This window comes from Centruroides vittatus, unplaced genomic scaffold (genome assembly GCF_030686945.1).
Source record: "Centruroides vittatus isolate TY-2023 unplaced genomic scaffold, ASM3068694v2 contig_459, whole genome shotgun sequence".
NCBI classification, from domain to species: domain Eukaryota; kingdom Metazoa; phylum Arthropoda; class Arachnida; order Scorpiones; family Buthidae; genus Centruroides; species Centruroides vittatus.
Genome location: NW_027122255.1, coordinates 2,664,158 through 2,680,881, shown reverse-complemented (window position 1 = coordinate 2,680,881; position 16,724 = coordinate 2,664,158). Strand labels below are relative to the sequence as shown.

The following is a 16,724-nucleotide window of genomic DNA, read 5'->3' as shown; positions in this document are numbered from 1 at the left end:
AAAATATTTTATTATAGAAAAGAAAATTTTATCACTTGCCTGCTTCATATTCTGGTAATAATGAACTGGATATGAATTGAAATTCTGATTTTAAATAATTTATATTTATATTTTCAGGAATTGAACGTTTCTTGTAGCTACGCAACTGGAAATTTGAATACAACATTATAAATTTCATGTTGATAATGTTATGTTAATCTCATTGTAAATAATTTTGTATTCTTTAAATTAATTTAATTCAATTAGTATATATATGAGTGGTTTTGAACCTAGTTTTCACAACATCTTAGTCTAGAATATTACAATAAGTTGCTAGGAACATCAGAGGATATTCTGCTATCCAATAATTTATTTCAAGTTTAAATAAATTATTGAATTTCATGTGTCACACAAACCAGTTGCAATACAAGCCTCAAAAGAAAAGGTTAAAAAGTACTGACATATATGTATTTAAAGCTACATTTTACAAATGCAACCATAGACTTTGGACCACCCTAATTGTAGATGATTTAAGCCTTATTCTTTAAAAAATTATATAAAAATATATTTTGATGAACTGTATTAATAATTGTAGATAAAGATTTATAGATTTTACTATAATATGCTTCTTGTCTAGTCTTGGTATATACTTGTGAGCACTATGTTGGCCTCTCTATTCCTAGACTTATTACACCATCACTGGACACTAGATCAACCTTAAAAAATCAGTTTATTTTCCCAAAAAAATATGCATTTCAAACCTTAAGTCCCTCGCTTTTTTTTACAAATATTTATGAAATTGACACATCCACATATATGAAATGCACAATATGCATTTAGTAAAATACCAATAATAAATCTAATCATCTAAATATATAAAATTATGTCCTGACTGACTGACTGAGTGATTGATTCATCATCACCCAGAGCAAACTGCTGAACTAAAGAAATGAAATTTGGTACACAGTTAGGGTACATCATGAAAATGCACACTAAGAAGGGATTTTTGGAAATTCCCCTGTGGGGAAGAGGGACAGGATTAAGGCTTAACCTGAAAAATGGCTTCTACTGTACTATTTTAGATGTGATTCTTTGTTTTTAACTATGTTTAGTCTTCATTGAGTTTTGTATTTATTGAGTACTTAGGTCTAACATTTCAGACATTGTTATAAATACTTTTATATATTTTTATTTTTTAATTAAATGTTCGAACCATTTTAAATTCGAATTTATTCCATATTGGTTTGATTACAGAACAATTGTAAACGTTCCAGAAAATTGATCAGAATGAAAACATTTGTTTGAAGCAGTAAAATGATTCCAGCAATAAGGGGTATGTGTTATATAACAATTACTATGGTTGTTGAGGATTACCGTTGATAGTAATCACTTAATTTCCAAACGTACAAATTATCCAAATTGTCTGCCCAAGCAACATTGGGCTCATTTGCTAGTTATATATATAATTAAATGTATTGATATGTTGTTTAGAGTAATACAATCATATACTTCTTTAAAATGCACAATGAAATCTCTACAATTGGTAAATCATTGATTAATCGTGCTGATTCGATACTTAGAGTAGTATAATTAAAAATTTGTGAAGGCTTTACATTATATCTACTTATAGAATGTAAAGCCTTCACATTGTTCTCCTGTCAAACGGCATGATGTTGTATAAGGTCTAAGATCCTACTTGGGCTTCAATTTAAAAAAAAACTGTCCCACTAAAATTTCCCACTGTCATCCATCCATCTGTCATTCCTTAATTTAAAGAACAGAGTTAGATAGATAAAAATCAAGACCAGATATGAAAACCTTAGGGTCAGGAAGCCTTGATTAACTATATATGAACTTCCAATGCAAACTGGAATTCATGTTTAAATTTAATTTGTATATTAGTACTTTTTATATATTAACAGGACTTATTATACTGGAAAATATGGATGCAGATATTTAGTCTTAGATCAAAAATAATGTTTTTTATTTAGTTCACCTGTAAAAAACATTATTTTTGATCTGTAAGACTAAATATCTGCATCCATATTTTCCAGCATAATAAGTCCTGTTAATATATAAAAAGTACTAGTATACAAATTAAATTTAAATTTAGATAAAAAGGACCCAAAGGAGTAATACTTAAATGTAATTCATGTTATTTCAATTCAAAAATTTTCCCCTGAAAGAATTTAGATAGATGACCGACAAAACTCAATTGCTAAAGGAAAAGTATTATGTACAAAGGCAACACACTGCTAATTTGAAGGTAGAGAGCATATATTTTAAAATTAAATAAATTAAAAATATGGTTAAAAATTGCAACCCAGCATTGTGATGCTGTCACAATAAAATAATTGCTCATTAACATTGAATTTCAAGTACTGGACTGAGTACCAACAAGCATATGCATTATTTGTGTTTGAGATATGAGATTGCTGAAAAAATGAAAAGTCCTAAGTAAAATTTTAAATTGTCTATACATAAAATCACCTCTACTGCTGATGTGTGGTATGTGCATAGCCTATGTTAATTATATATCAACTGAATATTTTATTGATTTAAGTAGTTATGATTTAAAACAATGATTTCTGTCAATGAATTTTAAAAATAAAAAAGTACCCAAAATTTTAAGGGATTTGTGGACTTCAGAATATTTAATATATAAAATAGTTAATCATTTTAATATTTTACTTTAACAAGTTCAACATTTCTATATAATTTCAGTTGTTTATTTAAGTTAAAAATCTCTTCCTTACTTTGAAAACAAATGATGACTGGACTTTAAAATCTCTTATTAATTCATCTTTATTAATATCTATAAATTGCATTTGAAGTTTTCCCAATGAATTGGAAAATTCATGAGAACATTTTCCTTCTGTTAAAAAAAATGATAAATTTTTAAAATATAAGATTTATATTAAAAGATTTTATAATCAAACAAAATAAGTAAAAATAATCAAGAAAGGGTTTATAGTTTAAATTAGAAAGTTAATTGCACTTCATGCCAAATAATGATCTAGTGTAATGTAACATATTCTGTCTTAGTGTTAAAACCAACATTTTATTCAAAAATTGCAATTTTTAAGTGTTAGTTTCAATGCCATAAGACAGAATAACTTATATTGTAACATTACACTAGATAGTTTAAATTATCAGAACGATGTTATGGTTCAGATTATTCTCTTAAATTAGTAAATAATCTATTCAACTTGTCTTAATTATTTTGATGACAAGGGGATGGATACCTTATCTTGAAAAAGTGTGGCCGTCAGCCATATTTTGTTTATATGTATATATATAGTTCATAAGTTGTAAATACACATATATTTTCTATCTTCCTTCTTCCTTCATTTCTATTCTCTTATTTCCGTTCCTTTATTCTTTGTCTAAACAATATAACCGTTATCGCTGGAGGGCAGGATTACCCCTTCTAAGAACTAAGGGGGAGTGTGAACAAAAGAAAAGAGGAAGCCCTGAGGACTAAAGGGTAGGAGAACGACCACTTTTTGGCTGGACCTCGAAGGGAACAGACATCGTAGGCAGTGCTCCAGATTCGAGAGAGAGTGGAAGAAAGGGGACTGCGGCCGAGAGAGAGGACCTGCCAAGACCAGAGAACGAAAGAGGTACGAGGACACTGGGAGAATTGGAGATCCTAGACGTCAAACTGCTGGTTCAGTGGAGACAGAAAGGAGATTTCGATTGTGAGAACACAAATCATTAAGGATATCGACTAAACCACTTGGACCCCGGGTACTTTCTATCTGCCTTTCCATCTTTTCTTTACTTTCCTAGGTCTATCTGTTTCCTTTCCTTATTAGTTTTAAGGTAGTTTTAAATTAGTCATTAAGTTTAGTTTTTAAGTCGGGAATAAAAGTTTTGTTACGCGCGCGTGTATCATCGCTTGTACGCGAATAAGTGGCGACCCCCCCCTTCCCCAGCAGGAATACTCACGTTGGGATTTTATTGTAAATACGAAAGAAAAGAACCGTGTGCCGGGAGTAATAAAAGATTATTTAATTGTAGACAGCAGTTTTTTTTTGTTCATATTTGTAACGTTTATTTGCGGACGTACAATTCTCTCGGTACGAACAACCACAAAAGCTTTAATGACAAAGAAAGTCATATATTAATGGAATATATACTTATTTGAGAGAAAAGGATTTGTAACATGATGTAAATTAACTATAACTTACTTGCTTCTATCATTTTCCCATTTCGAAAGAGTTGAAGTTGTATATACCAAAAATCAAACTGATGTTGATCATTGAATTCATAAGTATTTTCTTGATCATATTCAATATTATCTTTGCTATCTATCCAATGTTTTACTAAAATATTATTTGAAGATAAAGGTTTTTGAAATTTCCATCCAAACATTTCCCTTGCAATACCATCTGCAGATTCAGAGCTAGTAAAAAAACAAAAAACAAAAAACAATTGATTTCTATACTTGTTAAAAAGATATTTATAAAAATATTTTCATTTCATACTTATAATATATCTTTTGATTTCCATATGGTGTTTCCTCTGCAACATTAGTTACATTTTCATTTAAAGAAGTAACCAATGTATAAGCCAAGTGTCGTTTAAAATTCCTAATAAATGAGCTATTATCTTCATTTAAGAAAAATATGTCTGCAAAATTTCCATTTTCATATTGAAAAAATAGAAATGGTAAGTTATATATTTCTATCCTGTTCAGTAAAGTTGTCCGTTCCTGAAAAATAATCTTAAAGATTATAAAAATAAATAGAGTAAATATATAAGCTTATAAAATTTTTAACTTTACATCTAATTTAAAATTAATACATTTTATATTGATAATCGTATCAGAAAAATTTTATTAAAAATTTGGTAAAGTTGTCCATTGCCCAATTATTATAATAAACAAGTACATAAAACTAGTACAATAATTAAATAGCAATCTTCCTATTTAATTGCTAAGATTGTTCCTCTGGCAGCAATGTATAGAGGAGGGAAAGGAATACACACCTTATGTTATTTTTGCATTTCTCAGATGTTTATTGTTTCATCAGAATACATTTTTGCCTGAATATATATCATTTATGCATCTTTCTGTTTGCTTATGTTAGAAAGAAAAAACAAGTATAGTTTTGACAAGAAATTTAAAAAAAAACAAAGATTCCAATGTGTACTCTTAACCTCCAGTGCAGGGTAAGAGTACGCAACTTATCGCTTTTGAGTACACACTAATAGCAATCACAAATGAAACAACCTATGCTTTCATAGTCTGAACACCACTAAAACATTGTCCACATTGCACCCAGTCATCATCGAAAGATTCTTTGCAGCAAGGACAGAAAATATCTTCATTAGGCCTACCAACTTGCAAAGTGGAAGCTTGTTGGTCATTTTTCATGAATTCAAGTCTATTATCATCTTTTTTTATTTTTCAGTTTTCTCCTTTTCCGTCTGCTTTAAGATGGTCCTGAAAGAATCTCTAACTTGAGTACTGTGCAGCACCACTATGAGTACTCTTACCCTCCGAAACAAAATTCCATAAACTTGCAGATAGAATGCAACTCCAGGCAAACACCGACATGAAAGGTACCCCATACTTTAGCTTCAACCTCTATCTTTATCTCTTCACACACTTTACTTTCACAATCCAGGCAACAAAACTGAGAAAGCTTGTGGCCTGAGTTTGCAAAGTTATTTCCAGAAACACAAAAAAATGTTTACAAGATATGAATGCCCTAGCAACTCACAAACAAGAGAAGTTAGCTTTGACACTAAATGCCATCAACAGTAAAATGTGTACACAGGAAACTCTTCAGTTAATGTTGCCAAATTTGAGAAACATATAATGCATACTCTTCTCTTTCCTACATTTATCTTTCTAAGTATCTATGTATCTATTTCTTATTTATATATCTATTTAAGGATGATAATTTGTTACATTGTTTACTGAAAATGTCTTATTACTTAATTGTCAATGTCAGTTAGGTGAAAAGCAATTATTATTGAAAACAATTAATTTCTATTGGAAGAATATTTGGATCAAAAATGTAAATAATAAAATTGAATAATATTGGCAAATGGATAAATTTATTGTTTATATTTTCATATTACATATGAAACAAAAAAGGTAAAATTTTTCCTTCTGGTTAAGTTTTTTTTTTTTTAACTCTCTGTCTGGTGGGCACTAAGAGACCCTCTTTTAGAAAACCCATAATGAGTTGCCGAGAGGTGAGGAATGAAGTCCAACATATCTGGAGAGACCACCACCTGAAAAATTCCAGAAGTTTTTAACCCATCTGGATTTAATCCTGGGTCCCCTGTCAAGATGGCAGCCTATCGCTGCCATCTTGACCAGTGATCTGGGTCATCTGATCGTTATTCTGGTTAAATTGTACAGCAATAAAAACATGAAAAGTTTAAAGTTTTAGAATTTGTAATTTTCTATTTTTTCTATTCTAATTCTATTCTAAATTCAGATTTTCTATACCATAATATTCTCTATTTGTTTAATGAACTCATAACAAAATTATAAAAGAATATAAATTTTATACGTAAAGAATACAAATTTATCAGATTAAACTACTAATTTTTTGTAATCATAATTATATATACCTATACAGTACATATATATTGTTACATGACACATGCTTGCTTTGGGACATTCCTACTAATTTGTAAATCTTCTATAAGCAACTTTTTTATGGTATTAGATGTAAAGAACATCATTTACAGGTCTACCTACCACAAATACTTCAGTAACTAAGATAATGGATTATCACAATTATAAAAATTCAGCGAGTTGAGTAACTTTCCCGGCAACATTTAAACAGTACACTCAAAGAAAAAAAAAAAAAAAATTGAACATTCGCATCAGTAGAACCTTATAAGCTTACTAATAAAAATTATAAATGATCTTTTTGTAATCATTCTGTGATTGATTTATCAACACCAAGCTTATGCTATAAAGTCGACTACAGTTTCGTCCATTATTTACGAAATTATACGTTATTTACATTACGTACGTACAGCACTTTACAAGTAGAAACGGATTAAGACACTTTTACTTTCCCGGCTATTATAACAGAGGGAAAGTATGGCGATCTGGCAAAAAATGACCCCCCAGATTATTACATTTTTGGACTTAGAACGCTTTGAAACGTCGATAAATGCAAAAAACTTCGGGGGTAATTTCTGTTTGTATGGATGTGTGTGGGGCACGATTTTGTTCACCCTGTTTGAAGCTTAATAACTCCTGTGCTTTTTGTTGAAATTTTCGGAAATTTTACACAGAGGTTTGTTTATTAGGGGGATTGATGCCATTAAATTTTGGTTTGTAAAGGTGGATGGGGTGGGGAGATAATGGGGTTCATGTGTATCTCACCTATGGTCGGATTTAATGACGACTTTACTCGTTATTAGCATTACAATTTTTTTTATATAAAACTCATCCTTAGCTTCGGAAATAAGCTTTCGGCCGTTTTATAATAGTTAAAAATATAAAAAGTTTTTAAATAAAATATGATAACAGATGGCGCCACCAAAATTTTAAATTTCGCCAGGAAAGTTGAGAAACTCTTTGCCGGTTTGTTCTTCTGTGTATAGATATTGTATTAGTGTGTGGACGACACAATTTTGCTCACCACTGTAAAGCTGTGCCTTTTGTCGAAAATTTTTGAAATTTTGCAGGGAGGTTTGTGTATTAAGGAAATCGATGCTATTAAATTTGGGTTGTGAAAGGTCGAGGGGTAGGGAGATAGAGAGGGTCATGTATCATATCTCGAATAGGGTCAAACTTGATGACGATTTTACTGGTTATTAGCATTTACAATTTTTTTTTTTTTTTAATAAAATATCATAAAGGATGGCGTCACACGTAGTTTTAAGACAGAAACTGGTGGAACTGGGATCATGCGTCCTAGATAAGTGATGTAGAATCATATCTGCCTTACCCGTGATAACTATGAAATTCGATTTTGTCTGATCTGAATCCTATAATTTATCATAGTAAGTTGGAAATAAAAAATTAAGGCATCGAATCAGTAATTTGTTTTTGGCTCCCAATGTATCGAATTCCACCAGTTTTCAAAATAATCTTTTAATTCTATTAGTGTTTGTATCGATCATTTAAGAAATCACGATTTTTGCAAAAATCTATGTATAGATTTTCGATATATTGATTTTCATAAAAATTGCTGAAGTCATGATACTAGAGGAAAATAAAACAAGCATTCTGTCAATTGATTGGTATATTTACAACCTGGAAGGGAGTCGAAATATCCCCAGGAATTTTTCGGGGGTGGTCTATCCGGATATGTCGGGTCACCCGGCCGCCCCATTGTGGGCCTGGCCGAACCCATCAGGGGCTTGCTAAAAGAGGCTCTCTTAGTGCCCACAGGACGGAAAAAGCTTAAAAAATAAAATAAAACTTGGAAGAGAGCTTTTCTTAACAGTGTAGTAATTAATAGAATTAACGGTTTGATGACATTAGCAGTAAGGGGTTTTTTTTCCTCCCCGAAAAATTCCTGGGAATATTTCGACTCCCTTTCAGGTTGTAAATTTACCAATGATTCGAACCATGGTCCCCAGAGTGGTAGGCTGCTACCTTGACCTCTCGACCATCCGGCCGTCTAGCAGTAAGGGGTAATTCGAGTGGACTGACCAATTTTCTTGGAAAATAATGAACGTCTCCTGACTTGACGTGGAGGAAGAACATGCTACAAACAGACCTGATGTCAATGCGTGAAACTTGAGATGATTTAGAGTTGAAATTTGATATGTTTATTGTTTTGCGTTTTCGGATCAAATTACATTAAAATAAATATAAGCAACGCATTTTCGTCAATCCAGTTGTATTTTATATAGTTAGATAGAGAACAAAACAGAATTTAAATGTGAGATCGTAGTTTTTGACGCGATGCACATAATTTCATAACCCCGATATCTCCCGTTCTATGTCGGATTTTAAAATTTGGCTTCGTTACAACACATTTTATTAGTTCTATTGATTTGCAAAATTTCGTCCGAATCGATTAAGACAAGTCATTATATTGCAAAGCGTGTTTCAGCGATTTGTCAGTTGAGTTGCTGCCAAGGAAGTATGCTCGTTACTCTTCAATTAACCAATTTTTCGGACTGCTGGATAGCCGAGGCGGGTAATGCGTCAGTCTACCATTTTGGGAGATTCGGTGTCGCAAAACTCCATTTTTCCAGATATACTATTCTACCAAAAAGTAATTGGGCATCTATATAAGCATCAAAAACAGTATTTAATTAGCAATTTTATACGCAATTTTAGTACTCATTGGGGTTATTTTTGGCCTTAATGTCAGCAGACCAAAGTCTCTATATTATAAATAAGTCTGGACACAATCCCGTGATCCTTTGCGGCAGCGGCCATGTTGGGCTTATCGATTGAGTATACGCTACACCAGTGGTTCTCAATCTTTTTGAAGTCAGGGAACACTAAACTTTGACATTTTTTCCGCAGAGCAGTTACAATACATAGCTTTAAAGCACAGATGGCAAACTTTTTGAAATCAAGCGCACTCGGTCTAGTAGATGACGACATTGGCGTTTGCTAATTACATTCCCTAGAAAAATTATTTTACATTGTATTGATTTTTCTTGCAACAATTTTTAATTGTATATTTGTTTTTTCGCGGAACACTTGAAGTGGCTTCACGGAGCACCCGTGTTCCGCGGACCACGGATTGAGAACCATTGCCATACACGAGGTTTTTATATGAGTTATATTTAAGTGCTCAAAACATAAAAGAATGTGTTGTTGTGTGGCACCAAATTATAAAAGTAAATCTTCGGATGTCAGATTATTCAGATTTCCTGCAAATAAGCAAAGAAAAGCAAGATGAGTGCGGAACTTCAGACGGGATAAATGACAGCGAACTGAACATTCTAAACTGGGTATAATTACAAATGGGAATGACACTGTTGCGATCTTAATTAACAGAATCGTAGAGCATGTCCATAGGAGCAAAAAAATCAAAGGAATCGTACCTCTACATGTGACCCTTTGCGAGATATAGTCCCCCGAAATCAGCCCCACGCGATCGGGAGTCTATAGCGCGCTTCGCTAAGACTATCACGTTTAACTATTTAGCACACGACTATGCCAGCTTTGAGTAGTCCACTTGACTGTTCGTGGAGTACTTGATAATATAATTTTAGGGGATGTGGGGCTTGCCTCACTCGGACTCTGGGGTACGAGCGATAGCGAGCACCGAAGCGCACGACTACATGCGAAGCTTCGATCAAGGCAGCGATAACGAGCCTTGTCTGACGCGGAGCGTGGAGTATAGGCAGTAGTAATGGTTCAAGGAAAATACTGTTTTCGTTCAGTAGAAGTTAATGCATTTATTCGTTACAGACATTGATCGCCGTGCCTATAACTATTGAATGAAAACCGGTTCCGGTCTGTGCCGTTGGGTTTCCACATTTGGACGCGAATGTTTGGCAAAAGGTTGCATATCGGACTTTTCTTTATTCTTTATCGATAAATATCGTTAGTTTGATCACCGTGCTGGGCTGTCTGTTAACACACGATAGGAGCGTGACTCCGTATAGCGCCTGGAAGTAGGCTGTAGGCTGATTTCGGGGCTATATCGCGCAAAGTGTTACATATAGAAGTATGGTTCCTTAGACTGTTTTTTATATTATTGCACCACATTAGGAAATACCTACATAATAGTTGCATTAGTTTTATCGCTTAATTTGTTTAGTTTCAATTAAGACAGCAGATGATAAGAATGCTCTTTATTTTAAACCATTTGATCAAGTTGCATAACCTTCCGAAATTATTATTAGACTGGAATCTCACTGCTTTTATGTAATCTTAGTTTAATGTCGTATAAAACGAACTTATCGTACAAGTTTGTTTAAAACTTGCACTATTCAAAAAGGCGGCCCAAAATGGTGGCCCTATAAATAAGGTAACGTTCGTGTCCAGACCTATTTTTATAGACCTTGTAGCAGACAGTTTGCATGGCATACTTTCCACTAACTTCTGATGCATCTCTCGAATGGTATTTTTTCCATTCCTGTTTCAAATGGACAGCCAGTTCACTTACAGACGGCGGGAGATTTGCATAATTCCTGATTCTCACTTTCCTTTCTCCTCTTTTGGTGATTACGAAACTCACTGTTGATTTGGCGACCTTTCATTTAATGGAAATGTCACGAGCAGATAAATCACTAATATGAGAATCTACGATATTACAACGATGATATTTAGATTGCAAGTTCCTTGGATCGAGACATATTAACTATGAGTGACGTGTAAACGATGGATGGCAGATGGTTCCATGTTACTTTTCCGGCTGTTATAAAATGTAACTATTGCTAAAATTTTGAATCCCCAATTTTTTGCATTTCTCGACGGAGCTCAAAAACATAAAAACCCTTACAAGGTTCTCTTTTCTTCTCTGTGTGTGAGTGCGTCTATTTAGCATTAAAACGCAGGACTGGATGATCCAAATTTTTGAAACTTGGCAAGATTAGTTTTATATACAGGGCATTGATGTTATTAAATTTAATGATTAAGTCAAGAGGTAAGGAGATAGAAGGGGTCATGTATCATATCTCGAATGGAGTCGGGCTTAATGAAATTTTACACTCATCGACGGCTGTCCCCATTGTTGGTCTGGTCGAGCATATAATGAACATGGAAAAAAGACTCTCGTAGTTCACGTGAAAGAGAAAGTAATAAAAGTGAAAAAGTTAGAGGTGCCAAGAATGACCATGTAAAATGTCAAGTGTCATATGATAGAGTTTGTACTATATTAGTTATACCGGATAAGGGAACAAACTTTAATATTGGAATTCTGGAAGGCTAAAGAACGAAAAGGTCCTACTTACATATGTCTAGAAATGCACCAGAGATGGATGACACCAGTGACATGACAGATCTGCTTATCCTCAATCATTGCAGTGAAAGTGGAGTATACAGTATGTTATCTATCTGCTGAAAAAGTCCATTGTGAAAGTGTGTGATGAGAATTATTCTTGTCAATAATAAGGTGGACATGTTATTTATATATAGAAAAACAAATGAGAACGGTTGGGAGATCGCACAATTGTACCATCGTCATACGTAGTCACTTGCATTGAAACTCGCGGAGAATAGTTTGAGCATCTACTATAATTCTGTCTGAGGTATGTATACCGTTGTGCAATGTTATTCTGTGTATGCAGTTCATGACGCTAGTGATGTCATCTATCTCAGCACCAATGCTATTCCTGAAGTTTGTTCTCGCGGTTTGGAATTACCCTGTGTAAAGGGTCTCGCACAACTTAAAAACTTCCATTACTATGCGTTATTACAGTGATTTTCAACAGAGTGCCACAACGACATTTTAGGAGTTCCGCGAAATAAGTGCTGAACAGCGCCATAACACTTCTCACGTGTAACTTAGTAGTAAAAATACGTAAAGCAGAATAACTCTACATTGATAAGAAAGTATGGGTGCCGCAAGACAAAAATTACCATGTTGGGGTAATACTATTAGAAAAAGATTAACGCCTAGTTATTATGTTAATATAGCATTGTATTAAATTCGATTGATGAATGTTAATTTTTTAAGTATATAACTACAGTATTATTAACTTAATAAGCAATTAAAATATACAGTCAAACCTGTTTTTATGCGGGGGATACGGACCGCATTAAAAAAGACGCATTAAAAAAAATAGCCCGAAACTTCACGAATGGCTGTAAAAAATAGTTTTCGCAACACAATTAAAAAATACTTTTTTAATGCGGTCAGCAGGGACCGCATAAAAAAAGTCTCACATAGAAAATAACTTAAAACCGTACGAAATAGAATTTATTGACAACAGATGTCAGCACTTGACTGCATCGTCTGGTCTATCGTCTGTTTTACATATTTTTGTCCAGGTGGTGTTTTGTTGACTTAAAAAGTAAATTATTTCATTTTTCGCATATTCATGCAATAATATTACGATAATAAGTGCATTTATGCTATAATAAGTATATTTAGCTATAATAAGTCAACGTGAGACATGACGAATCGCACGAGACTAGTCGCCAACTATACCGCACAAATAAAAAATCGCACAAAAAAACCGCATAAATTAAAAATTCGCATTAAAAAAAATCGCACAAATAAAAATCGCACATAAAAAGAGCGCATAAAAACAGGTTTGACTGTACATACTTTTACTGTCTTCGTTAATTCGTATTTTTCCAGATGGGATAAAAATTGATTTTAAGAGATTTTCAAATGCTTCTGATTTTTCGATATTGCTGTTGAAAACATTGATTCCATGATAACTATTTAAAAAAATAACAATATAATTATTTAAAAAAAATTATCATATAAAATTAAGAAAAATGCTTTGATATAAAACAAATAATTTACAGAATTATCCTAATCACTACCTTTTATTTTTTAATTCAATTTTCATGTCACCAATTTGAATCAAATATCCTAATTTATAACTGTCCGTAGTTACCTCCACCGGTTCTTCTGATTTAAAATAAAATTGAAAGACTTTAATATAAAATAACAATTAAATCATCATTCCCCAAGAGCGAGTATTACATCAGCATAAATTTACTCATTTTTTGATTCCTCTTCCGGCATCATCACCAGTCATCAGAAATAAAGGTAACCCTCTTCCTAATTCATCTGGCCAGAAGTTAAAATCGTTCGCAAATACACAGGAATTATTTTCAGACCGTTTTCTGATGACTGGGGAGAACAATAAACGACCGGACAATCTTAAGTCATGAAAGACTCATCCTCCCTACTCCCATAAACTGCTGACTTAATACTTGATAATAATAATAGTTCCCAAGTATAGTGTATTAAATACATATACATATATAAAAGGTACTTACTCCCCATACAATGCACAGAAACTAAAGCAGAAAGATGAAATATCCCTCCACTTTTCTCCCAAAGAGATGTTTGACTTTCGTAATCGTAGATCAAAGTTTCATTCTCCTATATTCGTGCAAAGTAATTATTAATATCTGTTTTAACTTATATTCTAAAAGGATACGTGTTATATGTATTACAGATATTTTTTATACAATTTAAAATATGTTCACATTTAAAATATTGCAAAATAAATAATTATTCTTCTGTACAAATAATGAGGAAAGTATGTCATATTTTTTGATAAGATAGTTCTACCCTAAGAAACTCTGTTTTTAATCTTATTTATTTATTTATTATTTGTGAGTGTGTTTGTGAAAGATTTGTCTTGTCTTAACTTTTTATTCTTTTTAAAATTCTTTCTACCGTGTTTGATTAAGTAGGCCTTTTTTTCTACGCCTGTTAATGGACTCGATTAAGTCCATGATAGAAATTGGATTGTATTCGATTCAACCATGCATAAATTTCTAAACCGATATGGATCGAACCCAATACCTCAGAACCATAATTGATTCATTTGTCATCTTGGCCATCCAACTATTGCGGTTTGTCTCCTGTGCTTCGTCAAAACAAAGAATGAGCAAGAAAAATTAGAAGCACTCACCGATTTATATTGAGAATGTTAGGAAAAAGTAAATTAGAAAAATAAAGCGAAATGGCCTTGAAAAAGTAGGAAATGATAGTCTATATATAGGAAAGGTAATTCCATAAAATGCTTCCCCTTCATGGCCACAGGCGCTATGGCAATCTCTCCAAAAATGCAGGCGTTGCACACACCGTAATGAGACTCTGGCCCACGTTCTGTGCCATTGTCTCCCAGGTATGGTCAGCATCACCAAGCGGCAAAATAACATCCTGACACGACTAGCCAACGCCTTCGACAGGAAAAACGGCAACCTCTACATTAACCAACGTGTGCCAGATTTCCCCGCAACTGCAGGCCTGACCTCGTCTTCATCAACGAAGCCACTAAGGAAGCGCCCATAATTGACGTCACAGTGCCCTTTGAGAACGGGAAAAATGCCTTCACCACCGCAAGAGCTGCAAAAATAAGCAAATATCAAGACCTTGTAGCATTTCTCAGAGGTAAGGACTTCAATACTTTCCTTGAAGCTTTCATTATAGGTGCTTTGGGAGGCTGGGATCCAGCGAACGAATCAACTCTAAGACGCCTGGCGATCCCAAGAAGATATGCAGCAGTAATGAAAAAATTGATGGTCAGCGATACCATACGTGCTAGCCGTGAGATCTATATTAACCACCTCAACGGTAACAACCCCTGCAATGATACCTTCCCTCACCGTAACCCAGTTCCTGGCTACTCCTCGCTGTTTCAACATAACCACGAAGCTGCTTCACAGTAATCCATCCTACCAACCGTTTGAACTCTGGATCCTCCTCGTCTTGTTGTCTATGGACATACGTCACCATTTGTATATACTGTACGCGTTACTGGCTGGCTCTGTGCCCTTGTTGAATCGCGTTTTCCATCATCAACTCCTCATTTGTGTGTGTAAATACATCTGTATTTACATGTCTCCGGTGTAAACATGTCTCCGCGTGGCTGGCTGAGTGCCCATGGACGCGTTTCTCGTCAACGAAACGGTTGACCTGTGTAGTACATTCTCCTCTTTATACTATCTGTATCTGATTAGTGGTAATTATTTTTAATAAAAGTTTTTAAATCTGTTCTTGTAAAATCTGATCTTATCTGAGAGCATTGGCTAGTCTAGTGCATAAGATAGTGCAGGCGTGTGACGCTGATGATTCCCAGAATTATCTATTTTGCCGTCTATTTTATCACCTGTTTATTTAAAGAAAATCAAAATAAGCCTATATAAATAATAATATAGCAAACTAATCAGCTTTATTTGGCACAAATTTAATTAAAATGTCTCATTTTTATTGAAGTTTATTCAGTTCTTACCGCATAATAATGATTCTATATATAGACTATATATAATCATGATATTGCTTTATCTCGGCTGGCTTCATACTTTCACCAGCAAAGGTCAGTAAAAGAATAATCGTTAGGAAAGAATTTTTATAACCCGTTTTAGAAATATTTGTCTATTTATATAAGTAATAATCCTTTTTTAAAAAATTTGTTTAATTTTTCGAAATAAATTTTAAAATATATCAGTATTCCAGCCATCATGAAGTTGAATAAACGAGAATGATCCGAAGCTGTAGATCAATCAATATCATATCAAAGCAAAATTGAATCAATAGTGATTGATGATCAGTTTGGCAAAAAAAATCTAGTTAGATTTATTACTAAGAAGATAAAAAATTCTTTCATAAAATTATAATCTTACGTAATTGTTTTATGATCCTTTGTTTGCATGAATCATGATTATTCTTTTTCAAAATTACTCAACATACCAATAAACTAAAATCATGGGAGAAACATTATAAAATCAAATTTTCCTGCATATAATGTAAACTTATTTGAACTTACTTCACATTTTATTTTAGTAGAGGGTGATTTCTTATCATCTCTTTTAGAAATTTTAGCTGGTTTCTTTGGATTTTCCATCTCCGTAGATCCGAACTGCATCCAAAACAAAGTGACAAACATAAATAACGATAATGCCGAACTCACAAGCGCTATCTTCATTCTAGTTGCCATTTTCGTTGGCTTCAATAATTGAAATGATAAAGACTTTATTCTGAAAATAATGTTTGAGTTTCGCTTTATAAATTATGTGAAATGGGATATTACGTCATAAGGATGATGTAAGATATGTCAACTACAATTGGTTGATAATAAAATCGATATCTTTAATATATTGCGGAACATTCTTTACATAAATCTTCATGTTTACTAATCTTTGATCAATTTTC

The 16,724-nt window shown here is 33.1% G+C and overlaps 1 protein-coding gene across 1 annotated transcript; it reads right to left on the bottom strand.

Annotated features, from left to right (window-relative positions):
- Positions 1 to 31: 31 nt before the first annotated feature.
- LOC136977488 (uncharacterized) lies at positions 32 to 16,540 on the bottom strand. The gene is made up of 9 exons (XM_067272984.1): positions 16,339 to 16,540; positions 13,838 to 13,943; positions 13,376 to 13,463; positions 13,152 to 13,267; positions 6,704 to 6,720; positions 4,470 to 4,696; positions 4,173 to 4,387; positions 2,736 to 2,854; positions 32 to 145 (listed from the first exon to the last, which is right to left on the bottom strand). The coding sequence occupies exons 1-9, from the start codon at positions 16,507 to 16,509 to the stop codon at positions 32 to 34; spliced, it is 1,173 nt and encodes a 390-aa protein (XP_067129085.1). The 5' UTR covers positions 16,510 to 16,540.
- Positions 16,541 to 16,724: the final 184 nt, after the last annotated feature.

Coding starts and splice junctions, on each gene's coding strand:
- LOC136977488 (XM_067272984.1), bottom strand. CDS start 16,509: ATGGCAACTAGAATGAAGATAGCGCTTGTGAGTTCGGCATTATCGTTA. Junction 13,464..13,837: donor TTCTGTGCATTGTATGGGGA/GTAAGTACCTTT, acceptor ATTTTAAATCAG/AAGAACCGGTGGAGGTAACT. Junction 2,855..4,172: donor TGGGAAAATGATAGAAGCAA/GTAAGTTATAGT, acceptor TTTTTTTAACAG/AAGGAAAATGTTCTCATGAA.